Source organism: Bos indicus x Bos taurus, chromosome X (assembly GCF_003369695.1).
Source record: "Bos indicus x Bos taurus breed Angus x Brahman F1 hybrid chromosome X, Bos_hybrid_MaternalHap_v2.0, whole genome shotgun sequence".
NCBI classification, from domain to species: Eukaryota; Metazoa; Chordata; class Mammalia; order Artiodactyla; family Bovidae; genus Bos; species Bos indicus x Bos taurus.
Window position 1 is genome coordinate 92,381,277 of NC_040105.1, and position 21,714 is coordinate 92,402,990.

The window sequence follows — 21,714 nt, forward strand, 5'->3', positions numbered from 1 at the left end:
TCTGGCACAGAAAATTAATAATATTGCTGAGACTGAAATCTTGCTTTAGGGGGATTCTTCTTTTCCTTGGGGTGTGTGTGCAGTCTTGGCTAGGGCTGGACTTTAAAACTTGTGCCTTCAGCTTCTCTTTCCTCAGATTTTGAATCTTGCTCAAAGTGACACAAGGACAGAAAACAAGATGCAGCACAACAAGACAAAGAAAATTAAAAAAAAAAAAAAAACACACAGAAAACCAGTTGGAGAGAATTCAGTCCAGTGATGGAATCAAGATAAAATTGTGGTGTGGTCCCCTTTTGCCTGTACATCTAGACCTGGCCTGATTCTTTCTTGTATCTAAACTTAGTCCCCCAGACATCCTGTCCATCCTTGAGACATCCTTCTGATAAATTCCCTTTTTGCTTAAATTAACAAGAGTGTGTTTCTGTTCCTTGTAACCTAAGAACCCTATGAGAAGCACCCATTTTTACAGAAAGAATTCAATAGGAAAATTAATTTGAAGATTGTGTTTATTTGTTCCACAGTGTCAGACACTATCTTAATTGTTAGGTTATGCAAGACATGGTTCTTGTCATCTAGGAACTTCAAAATCTAGTTAGGGAAACTAGAAATAACCATATAAAATGAAGTTGAATTTGTTTTTATTTTTTTTAAGCTTTTGTCTTTCCTTTTTTTAAAATTTAAGTTTATTAATTTTAATTGGAGGCTAATTACTTTACAATATTGTACTGGTTTTGCCATACATCAACATGAATCCGCCACGGGTGTACACATGTTCCCCATCCTGAAACCCCCTCCCACCTCCCTGCCTGTACCATCCCTCTGGGTCATCCCAGTGCACCAGCCCCAAGCATCCTGTATGCATCGAACCTGGACTGGTGATTCATTTCTTATATGATATTATACATGTTTCAATGCCATTCTCCCAAATCATCCCACCCTCTCCCTCTCCCACAGAGTCCATAAGACTGTTCTATACATCTGTGTCTCTTTTGCTGTCTCGCATACAGGGTTATCATTACCATCTTTCTAAATTCCATATATATGCATTAGTATACTATACTGGTGTTTTTCTTTCTGGCTTACTTCACTCTGTATAATAGGCTCCAGTTTCATCCACCTCATTAGAACTGATTCAAATGTATTCTTTTTAATGGCTGAGTAATACTCCATTGTGTATATGTACCACTGCTTTCTTATCCATTCATCTGCTGATGGACATCTAGGTTGCTTCCATGTCCTGGCTATTATAAACAGTGCTGCAATGAACACTGGGGTACACGTGTCTCTTTCAATTCTGGTTTCCTTGGTGTGTATGCCCAGCAGTGGGATTGCTGGGTCATAAGGCAGTTCTATTTCCAGTTTTTTAAGGAATCTCCACATTGTTCTCCATAGTGGCTGTACTAGTTTGCATTCCCACCAATAGTGTAAGGGGGTTCCCTTTTCTCCACACCCTCTCCTGCGTTTATTGCTTGTAGACTTTTGGATCGCAGCCATTCTGACTGGTGTGAAATGGTACCTCATAGTGGTTTTGATTTGCATTTCTCTGATAATGAGTGATGTTGAGCATCTTTTCATGTGTTTGTTAGCCATCTGTATGTCTTCTTTGGAGAAATGTCTATTTAGTTCTTTGGCCCATTTTTTGATTGCGTCATTTATTTTTCTGGAATTGAACTGCAGGAGTTGCTTGTATATTTTTGAGATTAGTTGTTTGTCAGTTGCTTCATTTGTTATTATTTTCTCCCATTCTGAAGGCTGTCTTTTCACTTTGCTTATAGTTTCCTTTGTTGTGCAGAAGCTTTTAATTTTAATTAAGTCTTATTTGTTTATTTTTGCTTTTATTTTCAATATTCTGGGAGGTGGGTCATAGAGGATCCTGCTGTGATTTATGTCGGAGAGTGTTTTGCCTATGTTCTCCTCTAGGAATTTTAGTTTCTGGTCTTACGTTTAGATATTTAATCCATTTTGAGTTTATTTTTGTGTATGGTGTTAGAAAGTGTTCTAGTTTCATTCTTTTACAAGTGGTTGACCAGTTTTCCCAGCACCACTTGTTAAAGAGATTATCTTTTCTCCATTGTATATTCTTGTCTCCTTTGTCAAGATAAGGTGTCCATAGGTGTGTGGATTTATCTCTGGGCTTTCTGTTTTGTTCCATTGATCTATATTTCTGTCTTTGTGCCAGTACCATACTGTCTTGTTGACTGTGGCTTTGTAGTAGAGCCTGAAGTCAGGCAGGTTGATTCCTCCAGTTCCATTCTTCTTTCCAAAGCCAAAGATTGCTTTGGCTATTCGAGGTTTTTTGTATTTCCATTCAAACAGTGAAATTATTTGTTCTAGCTCTCTGAAAAATACCATTGGTAGCTTGATAGGGATTGCATTGAAATTTGTTTTTAAAGCAGCATATACAGTGAACCAAATGAATGGTTCAAAGAAAGAGTTTTTACTTTCTTTAGGATTTCAGAAAGAAAGTTACTTGCTTTAAGATTTCAGAGAGAGGAAATCTTTGTTTAGGCTATTAGGGAAGGCTTTCTGTAGGATGTAGGACTTCAACTGACTTTTGGAAGATAGATAGGACTTGGGATGGTGAAAAGGAAGGTTGTAGAAAGGCATTGCCAGCATGGTGAAGTCAGACATTCAGTTCAGATCCCTCTTTTACAAGTCAAGAGCTCCTTGAGTTTGAGAAAGTTATTTGTAAAATGTAATATAAAATGTCTTAAAAGAGGCCGAGCGCATGGCAGATACTAAATAAATTATAATTATGGTAACTATTATAATTTGTCTCTAAGCTTAGATGCAGAGTTGCAATGTGTAAATCAGGCAAGTAACTTGGCCAAACTAAGTACAGATAAAGTAGAAGAGTGGGTAAGAATGCAGGAAGAGTTTTTTTTGTTTTTTTGTTTGTTTGTTTGTTTTTTTAAGGCTGTATCATGACTGCCTTTATATTCACATCTGATAAGTTCAGATTTTATCCTCTTATAAATGTAGGGAACATTGGGAGATTCTGTATGGTTAAATGTTGTGGTGAAACTAATGATTTTGGAATATGATTTCAGTGCTGATACTGGATGGATTTGGAGGGATACATTTCATTGAGTTAAACATACACATTTTGTAATGTCTTCATTCATAAAAATTAAATAGTTACTTTGTGATTCTAGTGGGTTCAAACTTAGTGTCCTTTGCATCCAGCTGTCCTTCTTTTCCCTCCTGCTTGGCTCACTGGCAAGTCTTATTAGAGACACATCAACAAAAGAGGACAATGAAACTTGTAATAACTGTATGTAACTCCTAGGCATTTATTCAATCCAACAATTGATTCTACTGATTTCTTACACTAGGTTCACAGAAATGTATCCATCATTTCAGTCAAATCAATTTTTCTGGTTGCACAGGTAGATACAACTGTTGCCTGCAGTAGAAAAGGAAGAGGTAATTTGGACATTCTCCTCAGAATAATTAGTATCAAACATATAAAACTTAGCTTTAGGAAGAAACAGGCGGTAACAGTCATAGCTTCACTAGCACATTAAGACTAATACCATGGTATACTCTGTACAGCAATTATATTTAAGGATAATTAAACATGAGCAGCTACAGAGGGAAATGCAGGGAGGAATTCTGGACTTAAATGTTAGTACCAAACTGCATCCCTTGCTCCCATTCTTTCAATCAAAGCATGAAGCTTGAGCAGCAAATTCAAAGACTAGCTCAGACCTCAATTAGTCTAGAAGTCCAAGATAACTTTTCTAATAAAACTGTAAATCTCCACTGTGTGGTTCATGGGGCCTGGTATTGACAGTTCTCCCCTTCATTTCCCAAACAGTAATTGTGATTCTCAGATGAGGTTTAAAAAAAAAAAAAAGAAGAAGAAGAAAGAAATGAGCTTGACTGCTCATGGCAGCATGTGCTCTAGCTAATCTGCAAATGCTGTAATTATGCTGGACGCTGATAGATTTGTCTGTGGGCTTCTGGTCAGGATCCAGATGAACTGCTGAAGTTGCTGCTTTATCATCACAAATGTTCTGCACTTCTTGGCAATTCCCAGGCCTAGACATGATATTGGAATTTAATGAGGTTCCACGCCCATACATCCCATTGGGATGTGTTAGGATAAGTGCAAGTCCATCTCCTTTCATTCATGGGTTTAGGGAAAAAATGTATATGCATGAAATGTTCTCTAGAAACTGTGTTTCAGCTGACTGTCTGCCACTGTCACTGGCCTCGGAACCTTAACTTAGTTGATTAGTCTGTAGTCAAAGAGGCTAAAATAATTGATTCAGTACTTAGCGTTTTTTACCTGTTTCCTGCCTACAATTTATGTCTATCTTCCTTTCCATTCTGCATATAGGAGATTTTGATCACAAGGGGGCACCAAATGAGATAACATAAGCTTCATTTAGCTTCATCTCTAAGGTGGCCATAATTCTATCTTTCTTACCTTCCAAGTCATTGTGTAGATCACATGAACTAATGTATCTGAAAGCACATAACTGAAAATTATGAACCACCTGTGAATGTAGGGCACCTAAAATTATCAGGAATATTAATACATGTTAGTTATTGACACTTAACAATAATAAAATCAGAGTAAATATATCCATAGTCCATGGTAAATTTTAGGATGGGAGGCAACCATGACTCCAAATTCATATCCTGATGAAAGTAAGACAACATATTCATCTTTGAGCATGAAATACATTACCTAAATTTACTTCCCACCTACCACATTCCAAACAATACATTTGGTGGCAAGACATATTTGAAAATAATACTAAGAACAGTTTCCAGCAATCAAAGTATCTATAATCTAGATGTGTAAGGCAAATTGACAATAATTATACCAAATAACCAAAATTATTCTTTTATAAATAAAATGTAGGTGGCAGGACTTTATTTAATTTTAATTTTATTCATGTTTTTAATACACAGTATATTTATGTTGTTCAAAATGTACAAAAGGTATACAATGAAAATTAACCTATCCACCACTATTCCTCAGCCACCTAGTTCTTCTCCTTGGAAGAAATCACTGTTATGAATTTCACATGTATCCATTCAGAACTATTCCATGCTTATACCAATTTATAAATGCATAGCACATGTGCGTGCACACGTATATTTTTCATAAAACGGATAGTATTATTATGCACACTGTTTGGAACCTTGTTTCTTTCATTGAATAGTGTATCTTAGAGATATTTAAACGAATCGCCAGTCCAGGTTCGATACAGGATGCTCGGGGCTGGTGCACTGGGATGACCCAGAGGGATGGTACGGGAACGAAGGTGGGAGAGGGGTTCAGGATGGGGAACACGTGTACACCCGTGGCAGATTCATGTTGATGTGTGGCAGAACCAATACAATATTGTAAAGTAGCCTCCAATTAAAATAAATAAATTTAAATTAAAAAAAGATATTTCATGATAGACATACAGATTTACCTCATTCTTTTAAGTAGATGTATCATAATATATCACTAGATAGAAGTAACATAATATTATTAACCAGACTCCTACTGATGGTTATTTTAGTAGTACTCAATATTTTGCTGTTTCAAACAATAGCAAACAACAAAATTGAACATCTATTGTGACTGGGTTTTGTATACAAATATTTAAATTTTGCCTAGAGCATATTCTTTATATTTCAAATATTTAAGGGTATTAAGAATAACTGAAATATTGAAGAAATGAAGACTATAGATATTGAATTTGTGTGTTTGCCTATATTATGCTACAATCAGCTTAGTTAGAAAAATATATCACTTAATTCCATAAGGACAAGATGCATTACAGGTCATCAACAAAGATTTATTGGAAAAATGAGAAAAATTCACTAAAATTTTCCTGAACAGTTTGGATATCAGGAAGATAAAGTTAATGTTATGTAAAGCTCTTTTCTGGTGCCTTTGTTTGTTATCCACAATTTTTTGTGTGTATATCGCCAAGTTTGTGCATTTCCCTAACCTTACATGGGCTTCCTAGGTGACTCAGTGGAAAAGAGTCTGCCTGCAGTGCAGGAGACCCAGGTTTGATCTCTAGGTAGAGAAGATTCCCTGGAGAAGGAAATGACAACCCACTCCAGTATTCTTACCCAGAGAATCCCATGGACAGAGGAGCCTGGCAGGCTACGGTCCATAGAGTCACAAAGAGTCGGACACAACTGAAGCAACTTAGTACACAACCTTACCTATCATGTGCCCAACTTTTGTTTCTCTCTTTTTCTTTTAAATATCTTTGCAAATATGAGATGAACTTCTCTCATGTCAGCAAGAATTCCTAAACCAATCAGTTTACAATGCTTTAATGATTATCTCTTACCTGCCTAGCCCTACTCTAGGTCGCTTGTGAATTACAAAGAAGTATAAAACATTTCCCCTAGATAGGTAAGAGTCTAGCTGGATAGTTGAAGTAAGGCATAAATACTGAGATAATTAAAAGGAACTCAAGATATAAATATTAGCGTCACATAATGTTTGTCATAAAGCATTTTATATCTATGTGCTAAGTCCTTACATTTCTTTCTTCTAGGTGCCTCTCTAATTTGCCTCATTTTTAAAAAAACATTTCTCTAGACTTCAGTATTCTAACTCCTTATCCCCTCACTGCAGCCTTGTTACTGAATCCTCTTAGCTGTTTTTTTCCAAGACCTTTGTACATATCAAGCTATTTGTCTTTAGATAGCACTAAAGATAGATAGTCTTTTAGATAGATAGTCTTTTTTTTTGCTGGTTTTCCAAAACTTTACAATGGTCTTCTAGTCTACTATATCATGTCCAGATTCCTCTGCATATGTCTCAGGATCCTCCAGAAGTGAGCTCAATTATATCAAGTGTTATTTCCAATTAATTCACATCATGAACAACTTACTTTTACCCCACCCTACTCAACTCCTTCTTACCAGATTGTTCAACTTTAATCACAGTGTGCTTGCTAAGTGAAAGTTGCTCAGTCCTGTCCAACTCTTTTTGACCCCATGCACTATAGAGTCCATGGAATTCTCTAGGCCAGAATACTGGAGTGGGCAGCCATTCCCTTCTCCAGGGGATCTTCCCAACCCAGTGATTAAACCCAGGTCTCCCACATCGCAGGCAGATTCTTTATCAGCTGAAACACCAGGGAAGCCCTCTATTCTTTGATTTATGTTATTAATTTTTCCTGTGTTTGTTATTCATTACTCTGCCTTTCCAAATCTTTTCCACTCCTTATAGTCTGTGTGGAGACTCATTTCTTTCATAAAACTTTGCCCAACCTGACAACAAATATTGACCTGTCCTTTCTCCATTCCTTTACTCCATATAGCTCTAAATAAATAAATATATATATATATATATATATATGTATATATATATATATTTCTTTATCTGGCTGTCATGGGTCTTAGTTGCGGCCTGTTGGATGTTCACTATGCATTGCAGCATGCAGAATCTTCAGTTGCAGCATATGAGCTCTTAGTTGAGGCACATGGGATCTAGTTATCTGTCCAATAATAGAACCCAGTCCTCCTGAATTGGGAGCGTGAAGTCTTAGCCACTAGATCACCAGGGAAATCCCTCCACATTATCTTTTTATAACTCAAATGGTACAATGTTTTATTAAGTTGTCTGCTTTGTTCTTTCATCTCTTTAGTTCATGTGCTACTTCTGTGTTCATACTCCTAGGTTATACTTTGAAGGCAAAGATGAAATTTTTACTTCTTTTCCTTTAACGCTTAGCACAGGACTTAGTGGGCAAAATATATTTGTTCAGTATTTTTGATCAATTATCAATTATATTAATGAAGTTACCAGTGTTTTGTTATATTGTTTTAGAGATTGAGATGGAGAGTTGAGGGATGGTTCAGCAGTGTAGAAGTTTCAATCCACCAGAAATGTTCATTAGGATTTATGTCATTAAATAATATTTTACGTGGGTATGAAGATTTAATGTTTATATGATTATACTTTTAAAATCTCTATTTCTTTACACTCACAAGCTTATAAAACCATTCAAAGTAGATATTCATTTGATCTTGTTGGAAAGTGTAGCTTTCAAAGTAAGTAGCCAATTTACAGTGAATCAACAGCACTTTAAATGTGCTAGGAAATGGATATTGTATGGATAGAGTAACAACTCATGTAGGAACACTGTCTGATAAGTGTTTACGTACTATCAAGTTTACAGACATTAAATACCATACAGGGTAGACTCTTTCTCATCCTGTAATTTATTTCAATTGTTTCGTTACCTTTTTTCATTTTCTCTTCTAGCTTTACTCACAGACAAACCTCCCAAGCCATTGTTCCCCATGGAGAATCAGCCAAGTGTTATAGATGTCCAGCTGGGTAAGTCGCCTTCAGGGAATAATAGATCCTAAACTTGCTCTCTGTTAACAGATGGAGAAAATTACATGAATCAGGAAAGGTTTGCTGCTACTGATATTACATGCAAATCAATTTGTGTCTGCTCATTTATAACCCCGGAGTTCAGTGCAATAGCAGTTTAAGGAAATGAGTTTGTATTGCATCAGGAATGGTAATACTAACTGGTTACACTGGGTATTTTCTGTGCTATAGGACAGAGCTTTGTGACTGTGATTGATAGATTCCTGGGTGTCATGCCTTGGTGATTGGTGCAGAAAACTTTTCATGCTTGTCCATCCAAAATTTTTATTCAGAGGGCATTAACTCCTGGAGAGCAACCCCTTTTTCAAAATACAACAGCCCCTCAGTACAACCTTTAGAATGATTTGATAATATTATTTCCAGTGGCACAATTCAGGACTATTTAAAACTTGCTTTTAGGTTGAGATCCTGCATATTTATAAATAATATGGTGTAACAAAAAGAAACAAGTTGATTTACGGATGCTACTGTCTTTTTACAGACTGAAATAAAGACACAGGGTGTTGAGCCTCTTTTTGAGTCTCTTACCACTAATCCTTATATTCCAAGAACTTTAAGCTTAAAACTCAGAGGCCCACTAGTGTCTCTTTCAAACCATGTCCATAAAGCTACATTCTGTAACATCTGTGAGCTTTCATCTATCTTAGGTTTTATTCTATTCTTCACTTCAGATAATTTCTTTAACACTAAACAAGATAACCAGGTAAATATGCTGGCAAAGTTATTAGTTGTACTTTGGGTATGTGACATTGAAATATATGACCACAGTGGTACCTACCAATTATATAATCAGAGAATATGAATTGGCCCTAATATTTCACTCACTTCGGAAGTTTTTTACTCAAACTTTGATCTTTCCAATCCAATTTTTATTTTTATAGGCTTGTTTATATCTTAAAAATATGTGAGAGATTCCTCTCACCTATTCTTAAGAGCGTGTTCATTTTTATAAAATGAAACATAGCACATTATAGTTAATGCTGCCTAGCCATATGAGTACCAGAGTTAAATATTTTAAAACAAAAACAAAATAATAAACATGTTGTCAAGAGTGGGCTGTGAAAATGCTGAATATTTTGTAGATAATGTCAAAGTATTAGACTATGGCTCTCTCCCCACCATCTGTATATTACCTTGCAGAGTCTTCCACATTTTGTTAAAGCCAAATCTAGATGTGCTGACACACTCTTTCAGTAAGTTTTATTTAAATCTTTCCATCCATACTGGTATAAAATACCTCAGGAGTACTCAGTGGTTTGCCAGGGGTTACGTGAAACTGTAAAATGATCTTGTATCATTTGTTGAAGTTTCAAATGGATAAGTTATTTTTATATGAAAACATGAAATAAGGAGTAGAAAGCAAAATTCGCACAACCATTTCAAATAAAACATGACTAAATTTTGTGTTTGTGTATCTAGGGAGATACTTCTTCATTTTCCTCTGCCATTAAGCAAACTTCACCAGCAAAGTTTGAGGAATGTTGCTCTAAAGTAGGGAGGGAAACTTTTGTAGGGAGTAAATTTCATTCAGATTCACTGGGTGTCACACTTGTCTGCGTTATTCAGGACTATCCCTAAGATATATATATTCCAACTTAGATATATACGTCAAAATAACTCACCAATATCACCCTGTAAAAGCACTAAAGTAATTTGCTTCCAATTTACATTAGATGCAAGGCTGAACTTTTCAGTTTTTATTTTGTTACATAATTTGAAAACAACTTTATTGACAGAAAAATGGAAACCTGCCCATTTTTCATTCCAGAAAGGCTGTTTCTCCGAGATGCTAAATCAACCATGTAATTCAGAGAAAGAAAAACAAAATCAGTTAAACAAGATCTTTGGCATTCCAAGGAGCACATGACTGGTTAATTTTAAGTGATTTTAACTTTTCCACACATTTATTTAGTACTGTTTATTCACAACTGGAAAGCATTTTGTGTTGTAATTTACTCATGCTTCAACAGTAAGCTGATGTTAGGAGCTCTTTAAATGCCAGAGAACTCTTCAGTGTGTGTGTGGGGAGGGGGGCTCTGTAGACAGAGTGATGAGGGCTTAGAAATCCTAAGCATAAAATTGAGCTAGAGAAAGATAACTGGGGTGATTGGACATCCTTGTGTATATCTTGAAAAGTTTTAGAATTCAGTAAGGTCTCAAAACCTCTAGAAATTATTTTCCTTCATTTTTTAAAATTTACCAAGCACATGCAGCTTCAGATAGCCTTAAAACTAGAACTGAAATGAGAACTACCCAAAATATAACAATCTGAACTAAATGGCTTAAGGATATTACCAAGTTCAGATTTGCCAAATCCCAATATTTAAAATTTTTGAGATAATGTTATAGTGGATTAAAGTTAGCCCCAGATTTTTCTCCTATCCCTACCATTTAAATGTAGTTTCTCATTCCACTCCCCTTGAATCTGGTTGGTATGGGAAATACTTGACCAATAGAGTATGGAAGGAATGATATTTGAGGATATTGGAGGCTGGGCCAAAAGAAATCTCGTAACTTCACTTTGGGTCTCTTAGTCTGGTCTGAAATTACCATCCTGTGAGAAACTCAAGCCACATGTAGAGGCCCTAGAGGATGGGATACCATTTGATGAAAGAAAGGCCAACAAAGAACCAAGGAACCAGATGTGTGAGTGAATGAGTGTAAACCCATGTTGGAAGTGAATCCTCCAGTCCCAGATGCCCTGACTTTTAAGTTGAGATAAACCTTTGAACTGAACTCTTCTTAGATTTATGACCCTCAAAGTCATAAACAAACAAAAAAGTTTATCATTAGCAACTAAGCTAGGTGTAGTTTATCAAACAATAGATACACAGAGCAAACATTAATTAATTTTCTCCAGAATATTTTGAATTCTGTTTTCCCCATGAACAAGAGTCTCACGCAGGCATTTTATGCAAAATTAGAAATATTATAGGAGCTATTTAAGTATCAATTTCAAGACTGTTTTGAAAACATGATCTGGAATTATTATTTACTTTGTGCTTTTTTGAGGATTACAATAAGTTTTCAATTCTGCATATTTGTAAAGGCAAGCCAGTAAATGAAAATTTGGGGTTGAAATGAATACTTCTTATTGCATGGAGTTGGCATCAGTACAGATATTTTGTTGTCTCTCTAGAGGAAAATAAACATCTTGACTTTCTCTCTCCTATAGTGTAATCCATTAGTCATCCACAAGATTCTAGAAATTTACATACTTTTTGCTGACATAGTGATGACAGTTTGGTTGTTGCTAAATTGTGTTCACATTGTGATGCTGAAAGAAGATTAATCCTAACCAAATAACTATATATTTTGAGATGATAAACATGTTCTTAAATAATATTAAAACTTTTGTTTTCACAAAGCAAGCCTATTCAGCTAAAGCTGCTTGTGGTAATGTATAAAATATAAAGACAAAAGCAATGCCTAAAAAACACACACAAATCCAGTTTGGTCCTATAATCTTCCATTTATTTTCTCTCTCTAAGGGTAAATTTAGCTTTTAATTTGATGAACAAACCTTTGCTATACCAGGGCTAATTAGGTTTCTGGCAGTTGAAAAGGAATATATTTTCAGTGGTTTTATAAGAAAAAATAACACTATCATAGTATATTAATTTATATTATGTTTAAATATCAAATTAGTAAAACATCATAGAGGCATCTGTCCCACTTGAAATGTGTTGATGCTAGGTAGACCTTTCTTTTGGATACAGCTTTTTTTTTTTAAAGAACCCAAATGCATGCTTTACAAACTGTAACAGACTCCTAGAAATTTTGAAAAATCCATGAATACATGTGGATGGAAAGATTTGAGATGTGGCATTTAATTTCAATTAAGGGTGAATTTGGAAATGTACCCTGTTCTTCTCATTGATGATGATAGCTATTTTTCCTGGAAGTTTCCTAAGACTTAAATTACCAGTCAGCATTATGCATAAAATAAATATAAATACTGTTTATTTTCTCTTTTGTGTTAAAGAGTTAAAACCTGGGGGTCTAAATTATATAAGAAAAACTCAGAAGAGAGGAATAATTCCAAGCTAATTGAACGCCAGATGAATCTGATCCAATATGAAAGATTCTCTTTATTTCTCATCTCTCTGTTTCAGGATTTATTTTATTTTTACAGGCTGTTTAAATTCATATTTAATGACTGTGTTTTGTGCTACAGGCTCAAACTTTCTGTGTGAATAAGGAGTGTTAATCTTCATCAGAAATCGATTTCACCAGCACATCAGTTTCTACTGAAAATTATATTAAGTTCCCTAAGAGACCACTGTATACTACAAGATAATAAGGGAAAAGATAGTATTTAATGCAATACTTAGGACTACAAGGCAAAAATAAATAGCTAATTGAACCCTAAATTAGGAAGTTAGCTGTTCAGTCAAATCTTCCTTTTTTTTTTTTTTCTTATTTAACTCGATTTACCTTAAAACGTTTTTCAAGTTCTTCAGTTCAGTTCAGTCGCTCAGTCGTGTCCGACTCTTTGCGACCCCATGAATTGCAGCACGCCAGGCCTCCCTGTCCATCAGCAACTCCCGGAGTTCACCCAGACTCACGTCCATCAAGTCAGTGATGCCATCCAGCCATCTCATCCTCTGTCGTCCCCTTTTCCTCCTGCCTCCAATCCCTCCCAGCATCAGAGTCTTTTCAAGTTCTTAATGGATCCCAAATACTGTGTTAGATCCTAGGAATATAGAGGTGAATAAAATGAGGACCTTGGCCTTAAGGTGTTTCTAAGTCTAGTGGGGAAAAGAGATGTGTAAGTAGAATTACAATGCAATATGATAACAGCTTGGGCTTCCCAGGTGGCACTAGTGGTAAAGAACTCGCCTGCCAATGCAGGGGCCGCAGGAGACATGGATTTGATCCCTGGGTCGGGAAGATCCTCTGGAGGAGGGCATGACAACCCACTCCAGTATTCTTGCCTGGAGAATCCCATGGTCAAAGGGGCCTGGCAGGCTACAGTCCATAAGACGGCAGAGTTGGACAGGACTAAAGCAACTTAGCACGCATACACACATGATAATGGCCAAAACAGAGATGGGAAAACGGAGAGTGATTTCTTTGTGGCAGGACCTCATAAATTAACAATTCCATACTCTTTGAGGTTCACTCAATATAATGACAAAATGTTGTAGCCTCATTCCAAGTACTAAATTGTTTTAAAATAATCAAAAATTGCCAGGATATAATATATTATAATAATAAATTACCCACCATTCCTTCAGTATGGTAAATACTGAAGGTGGAAACTTAGGATCTCCCTGAGTCTCTTTAGTTTAACAAAATCAGTCAACTACTTCTAAAGTTGTCATAGAACAAATAATCCAAAGCAGGTCACCAACCAACTGAGCTAAAATGTCAAGCCACAATTAATATCAATATAAATAGCAATGTATGAGTATTCCATTAGCTGGAATCATATATATGTATCATGAATCACATTATATGCATGTATATAATGCTGGTAGCATTTGAATTACTTTAATTTTTGTATACTCCTGTGCTTTTTAACTTCAAATAACTCCTTGAAAACCTTCAGTTAATCTTGAATCAGTGAAGACTTTGGAGAGGAAGAAGGGTATCATGAGTTCACTTAGCATTCTTGGCACACACATTTGGAGTTGATTCATGGCAGCATTCACTGTCCCTTGTAGATATTCTAGGGTTAGTGAACTGTTTCCAAAAGATCTATTTTTTACAGGATAACATGTACAAGCTTAGCCTGAGCTATCCCAAACTGCAAGCCATTCTATTCCCCAGATTGTACAATGTGTGCATTATTTACAGCTTTGGAAATTCTGGGCCAGCTTTTTCCATAAGAGTTGGCTGTCATATTGATGCTTGAGACTGACACTGGTTTACTTACTTTAAATGTATATAACTTAATGATAGTTGTTTGAGCCACTTGATCGTGAAAAGAAAAATGTTAACACTTTACTTAAGATGTATCTTTAATATAACAAGTTAATTATGAACACCTTAGGAATAGCATAATTGTTGACCAGACCTCTATTGCATATATTGTTATTTTGGGGTATTGCTGAAGTTTATGTCTCATTGACACATTAGTATAAACTTTGGGGTGTTTCATCACAATTTCATTAATGCCAATATCATGATTTTATGCATATTAAAACTTGGGAAGCCCAAGAATACTGGAGTGGGTAGCCCATCCCTTCTCCAGCAGATCTCCCCAACCCAGGAATCGAACTAGGGTCTCCTGAAATGCAGGCAAATTCTTTACCAGCTGAACTACCAGGTAAACCATAGTAGCAATAGAGAGATCATTTAGTGATTGCTTACTGAGCCACCCTCAGATGGTAAAGAATCTGCCTGCAATGCAGGAGACCCAGGTTCAATCCCTGGGTCAGAAATGTCCTCTGGAGAAGAGAATGGCTACCCACTCCAGTATTCTTGCCTGGAGAATTCCATGGACAGAGGAGCCTGGTAGACTACAGTCCATGGGATCGCAAAGAGTCAGATAGGACTGAGTGACTAACATTTTCACTTTTCACACTACTATACACTGAGACTATATTAATACTTTATATGCATTATATCATTTAATCCTCCCAATAACTCTATGAGATATATGCAACTATTTGTCCCATTTTTAGAGAATCATTAAGATATTTTTCATATACCATACAGCTGACTGACAAATCATATACTTCAATTAATTCTAATACATTCAGAGTTGTGCAACCTTTACCACAATCAATTTGAGAACATTTTAATATGCCCCCTGAAACTCCAAACCCATTAGCAGTCACTTCTCAGTCCCCTACCTTCACCCCCACCACCATCTCTAGGCAATCCACTAATAATTTTTCCTTGTCTATAAATTTGCTTTTTCTGGGCATTTAATATAAATGAATTTGTACAACATGTGGTCTCTTGTGATTTGCTTCTTAACATATTGTTCTCAAGGTTCAAGCATGTTGTAGTTTATATCAGTACTTCACCCCTTTTTAACTGCCAAATAATATTCCATTGTATGGATGTAACAAATATTATTTATCCATACATCAACTTAAGGACATTTTTCTTGTTTCCTTTATTTGGCTATTATAAACAATGCTGCTATAAATCGTAGTGTACAATTTGTGTGTGTGTGTGGATGTATGTTATTATTTCTCTTGAGTTATCATTCATACCTAGGAATAGAGCTGTCAGATCATTGGTCACTCTATACTTAACCTTTTAAGGAATTGCCAGATGTTTTTGCAAAGTGAATACACTGTTTTACATTCTCAGTGGAAATACACAAGCATTCCAGTTTATCCACATCCTCACCAATGCTTGTTATTTTCCATTTCTTTGGTATAGTTATCCTAGCAGGTGTTTAGTGGTATCTCATTTTGGTTTTGATTTATACTTCCAAAATGGTTAATTATGTTAAGCATCTTTTTATATGTTTATTTGTCATTTATATGTCTTTGGAGAAATGTCTATGGCCCATTTTTAAAATGAGAAAATTTGGCTCAGAGATGTTAGTAAGCAGTTTATAAATAGTGAGACTTAAGTTGACACTCTTAACACTTACCCATAATGTCCATTAATGTTAGTACTGTTGTTTACACAGTCTCCTGGGGGCTTAGTTTTGTTCCCTTATTAAAAAAGATTTTGGATAGAAGGCAAGTGATCATATATGAATAAGTTAAAAGAGTATCCAGTGTGAATTAATTCAGTGGGAAAATAGAAATGAGTTAAAAAGCATTACTTTGAATTTTTGACCATTGTAACACATGCCAAAGCATATTTTCAAATGGTGAAGTAATTCAGAAGCTACAGGCATACCTGAAAACAGGCTGTGAAACACAAGACACTATAGAAAAACTTTCCAAAGGCGTTTACACATAAATGACCAGAAAGCTGCATGTATGCTCCATCATCTGAGCCAATACCAAGAAATTCATCCGTGTCACTCAATGGTACTAAGGATAGATTAGAGACTAAAAAATACATTAGGAAACTCTCTGCTTTTGGAACTTATTAGGAATATGAATCAACTAAGGACACTATTCTCCAATAACGTGTTCTGTCTGTATTAACATAAATGTAATCAGCTTTATAATACTTTTCAGCAATTTTGTCTTCTAATGCATTTTGAGTAGTGGCTAGTGTATGCTTTTTAAATACTGAAAAGGGAAAAAATAAAGCTACATATTTTGACTGTATCTTAACACCCAACATGAACTGGGAGAAAAAGAATAATTTAGGCACCACTTCTAACTCAAATAGCTTATTTTATATAAATACAGGTGGATTTCATGTTATAGGTAAACTTGTAAAAAAATTGAGGGAAATATCATGTGGTTGGTTCACATGTAAACACTTTTAAGTGTCTTCAGAATTGAAGTGGAAGGGTGGTTTTTCATCATTTAAATAAGTCCCTTAATTATTTTCTACACTTGATTTGTCCAGATGTGGCTTAAACTTTGGAATATCTTTTGATCCCTTGTGTGTGTGTGCTCAGTCATGTCCAACTTTTTGAGACCCCATGGACTCTAGCCCACCAGGCTCCTCTGTCCATGGAATTTTCAAAGCAAGAATACTGGAGCGGGTTGCCATTTCCTACTCCAGGGGACCTTCCCAACCCAAGGATCAAACCTGCATCGGTTGCATTTCCTGCACTGGCAGGCAGATTCTTTACCACTGCACCACCTGACAAGCCCTTAGAAATAGTTTTTTCTAGAAATCACATAGAGCTATCAGGAATGGTATAAAAATGTCTGGTTTTGTTAACAGATACATGTGTTTCTGTTAATTGGAGAATATAAAAAATCTCCCTGCTTTCCTCCCCATCGTTTCCTTAATTATCTCCTATACTGTTATAGTAGACAACCACAGATCATACTCAACACAAAATAAGGGACAGGCAAGAGGTCTGGAGGAAAATCTCAGAGGCTTCTGATGCCATAGCTCATAGTCTAGAGTCAAGGTAACAACCTGAAGGCTGGAAGCTTACAGCAAGGTGGTGAGAAAATAGGTCAGGTAAAACAGCATGCCAATCTTGGGTTCTTAGCAAGGTGAGAAAGTGAGACTAAGAAGCCATCCAAAAATCAAGCAACAAATGGATACTGAAAAGTTAAAGACAGTGGCATTTGAACTGTAAGAATTGACACTGGATTTCCATAAGAGAAAGGTATTGTCACTGGGCATGTGTTGTGTTCAGTCATTCAGGTGTGTCCTACTCTTTGTGACCCCATGGACTATAGCCCGCCAGGCTCCTCTGTCCATGGGATTCTTCAGGAAAGAATACTGGAGTGGGTAAGCCATTTCTTTCTCCAGGGGATCTTCTTCCCGACCCAGGGCTCGAACCTGCATTTCCTGCATTAGCAGGTGGATTCTTTACCACGGCGCCACCTGGGAAGGCCACTGGGCATGGTGCCTCAGAAAGAAGGTTGGAAAGAACTGGGGCTTAGAGAGATGCAAAGGAGGATACACCTGGTGGTTAGGAGCAGTTTAAGAACACATGGGTGAAAAAGGAGCACCATCAAAAACAGTGAAAGGCAAACCTAGCCTGAAACCAGTTCTAACAGAAACAGTCTTGTTCTGCCAGTATCTGAATTTTTTAAATTAGATTAATAGTGTATGCATCATGTCAAAAAATACAGATTGGTTTTGTTTACAAATGCAGTATCAACCCAGAAGCTTCTATATATTGATATTTTGTGTATGCTTTAAACATTTGTTTTCCATGAATAGCAGCTTTGGTCCATGGAGGGCCTATAACAGTTTGATTTCCTTAGTTGCAAATGTGTTGAGAGTCCTCCCATTGCTATAATGATGATTTTCCACTTAATAGCTAAACTGTTTGATGAGGTTTTTTACTTGGTGAGATGACGACAATGGTGTGATGATGAGCCAGCAAAGAAACAAAAGGAATGTGAACAATTGTAATGAGAACCTGCCATAAAGGAGAGGGAATTCTGGTTAAGGCCAAACTGAAAAACCCTTACTGCAATTATGGAAAAATGTTAAGTTCTTTGGAGAGGAGAGAATTGTGATAATTTTAGATAAGAGAATTATAGAAGGGAAAGGATTAATTTTAATAATCATGTCTCATGTTTATGTAGTATACTTCTCTAAGTAAATCAAAGCTTTTTTTCAGGTACTATTTACTTAATATCTTTAATATTTTTGGAAAACAGGGTGAGTCATTATTAAGCGTTGACACATGGGGAGATCAAAGTTCTTTGTGACACCACAGGCAGTTTAACTGAACATAATAGTGAGGAATACACTGGATCGGTACTGAATGAATGCCTGACCAATTATCAGATGACTCAGAATTACTATTGACTCTGCTATTAAATATGTACAAATGTTTAGCAGTGATGATCTACTAGTCAGTTCTGGATGATTTGCTATTTTCTATTTCAGTCTAGTCACTAGCTTAAATACGTGTGTGCATGTTCAGTTGCTTCAGTCATGTCCAACTCTTTGTGACCCCCTGGACTGTAACCCACCAGGCTTCTCTGTCCATGGGATTCTCCAGGCAAGAATACTAGAGTGGGTTGCCACGCCCTCCTCCAGGAGATCTTCCCAACCAGGGATATAACCCAGATGTCCTTCATTGCAGGCAGATTCTTTATCCGCAAAGCCACTTATAATAAGCTGGTAACAATTGTTCTCATGAGTGAGCACTTAGTATATCAGACTAGGTCTTAAACTTTGTAGATTGGTAGCCTGTGTTTGCTCTTTGGTTCTATGTGTTGATGTCTGGTATTTTACTTTTGCCATTCTTCTGATATGTGAAGTATTCTTAAAGAGAACACGAGCAGAAACAAGATGATGCTAGCAGAGGGTACATGTTAAATTTTGCAAAAGATGAAGGAGAGACCCTGCCTTCATACAATGTATAGAAATAGCTAAGTAAGAATGGAACTTCTCACTTGTCAGAAGTGAGTCCATGATTCTGTTAGTTCACTAGGTTATTTTTTCTTTTAAACCTTCTATTAACAGACTCCCGTCATGTCTGTATATGCAAAATAAGAATTATATTAATCATCTTCCAGTTGTCTTCTTCAAATGGGTGGTTTTATTGTGTTTACTCTGCTCTCATCAGGATTTTAACTACATCCCAGTAATCTTTATTCATAGCAGAAGGAAATAATGCCTTTTTATTTAATTCTACAGATCTGGAAACCAGTATCATATCCAAAGTCACTGAATAAACAGACCAAGGCCATTCAATATAAAAAACCTCCAAAGCTCCCTCTGTATTTCAAAATGTCTCAATTTTTATCTTTTCTTTTCCCCTTTCCTCTATTTTAGGAAGAAGAGGTGCCATGAATTCTTTCCAAATTTAAATTATCTACTCTGGTCTTGATTCCACCTCTTCCCACATCTGTTGTTACTTATCAATTATTCTTTATTTGAACTGCATTTTTAAACTCTGTCCCAAAGCACATGACTAATTTTTCTCCCATACTAAACAAAATACATATTTGAAAAAAACCACTGTCTGTATCCTGCTTCCTTTTCAAGATACACTGTCCCATCTGTATTTTTCCTGTCCATACCCAATTGCTTTTATACATAGATCATCTGTTTTACTGTATATCATTTACTTTCCACCTTACTGAACCTACTTCAATACCATAATTCTATTGAGACTCATCTCTAAGTTATTTAATTATCTTCATATAATTGTCTAATTATGTGGCCTCCTCTATTGCCTCTTTCATTTCAGAATCATTTTACACCTTTTGGCACTGTTGAGCAAGTTGTTTTCCAGTACCGTACTTGGCAAATAGTAGATGTTTAGTGTGTGAAGAATACCTCCTTTTTCTTCTAAATCTCCTGTTTACTATTCTAGTTCTTAACCTAAATATCTTGTTTCTTCTCAATTTTTCTTTCTGATGTCTCTTCCTACAACTACTTCATTGATTGGTGTTAATAGAAAATAGGATCAGTACAAGTTTAAACCATAAGGATAATTTGTAAATGTTCATAAACTTACATTATGGAAATATGGATTTGGTAATATATATGCCTTTATTAAGTAATATAGAAGTGCCTGCTTTGGTTTATTTGGTAAAGAGGAATGCCTATTCTAAATTAAAGAAAGTTTTAAGAAGGGACTCTCATTCTGAACTAGGGTTATTGATAAGATTTATCCAGTCATTAAGATATTAATTGAACAACTACTATGTATAAGGAGACTAAATGTAGTCATAGACCCTATGGGGGCTAGAATTTAACTGATGTGATTGAGATAAACCAAAAATAAAAGGCATGAGGTAACATTGGTAAGATGATAGAATAGGGAGCTTCAGACCTTGTCCCTCTTCAGAAACACCCACTTAACAATAAATGATCCAGAAAGCCTTTATGAAAACTCTAGAAATTAGATAGGAAGTCACAGTAGCCCAGACAAGCTCAAATCCAAGAACAATTACATTGAAAACATAAAAAATCATGCTTCAACTATGTCACCTCCTCCCCAAGCTGGCATAGCTTGCAGTTGGGAAGAAAAACCCAACTTACAGCTTCTCCCTTGGGAGATAAAGAGAAGAGTAGAACATATATCCAGTGTTCCAGCTATTGGTGGGACTTAGCAAAGCACTGGTTTCTATCTCTCCTGACACAGAGTACTGATGAGGAATCAGTATACCTGGGATGCCTAGGGGTCACATAAAATTAAAGAGAGCCCAGTGGCTTGAGGCCGTGCAAGATAGTGTATTACAGACAGATACCAGAGGGAGCAAGATACTACAAGCTCCAGAAAAACTAGTGACCAGAGCTAGAGAAGATGCATTCCCAGAAAATTTTTAGTTCTCAGAATCTTTAGACAAGTTTATTAGTGAAAGCATTTCCCTATATGAAGATTTTCTGTGAAGAGTGAGAGATATGTGGCAGCCTTGATGGAAGGGGAGTTTGGGGGAGAATAGACACATGTCTATGTATAGCTGAGTCCTTTTGCTGTCCACCTGAAACTATCACAACATTGTTCATTGGCTATACTTCAATACAAAATCAAAACATTTAATTAGATAAAAAAGAATGGGAGAGATGGCTATGTTTTAAAATGCATGGATAGCAACACAGAGTCTCAGGGCACACAAAGAAATAGAAAAACATGTCCTAATTGAAGGAACAAACAAACAAAAAATCTCCAGAACCCAGCCTTAAAGAAATGGAGGTATATGGATTATCTGACAAAGAGTTTAAAATAACCATTATGAAGGTGTTCAACAAGCTCAGGAAAATGATGCATGAACAAAGTGAAAATATCTACAAAGAATTAGAAAAAGTTTTTCTTTAAAAAATGAAATTTTGGAGCTGAAAAACACAAAAACTAAAGTTCC

At 36.0% G+C, this 21,714-nt stretch overlaps 1 protein-coding gene across 2 annotated transcripts in view; it reads left to right on the forward strand.

The window, feature by feature from the left end:
* Positions 1-21,714, forward strand: part of IL1RAPL2 (interleukin 1 receptor accessory protein like 2) — a 1,456,614-nt gene that overhangs the window by 1,152,655 nt on the left and 282,245 nt on the right. For both annotated transcript variants that reach the window (XM_027533545.1, XM_027533546.1), the window contains one exon: positions 8,246-8,320. In XM_027533545.1, the coding sequence (XP_027389346.1) occupies positions 8,246-8,320 (75 nt within the window). The remainder of the gene's footprint in view (positions 1-8,245; positions 8,321-21,714) is intronic.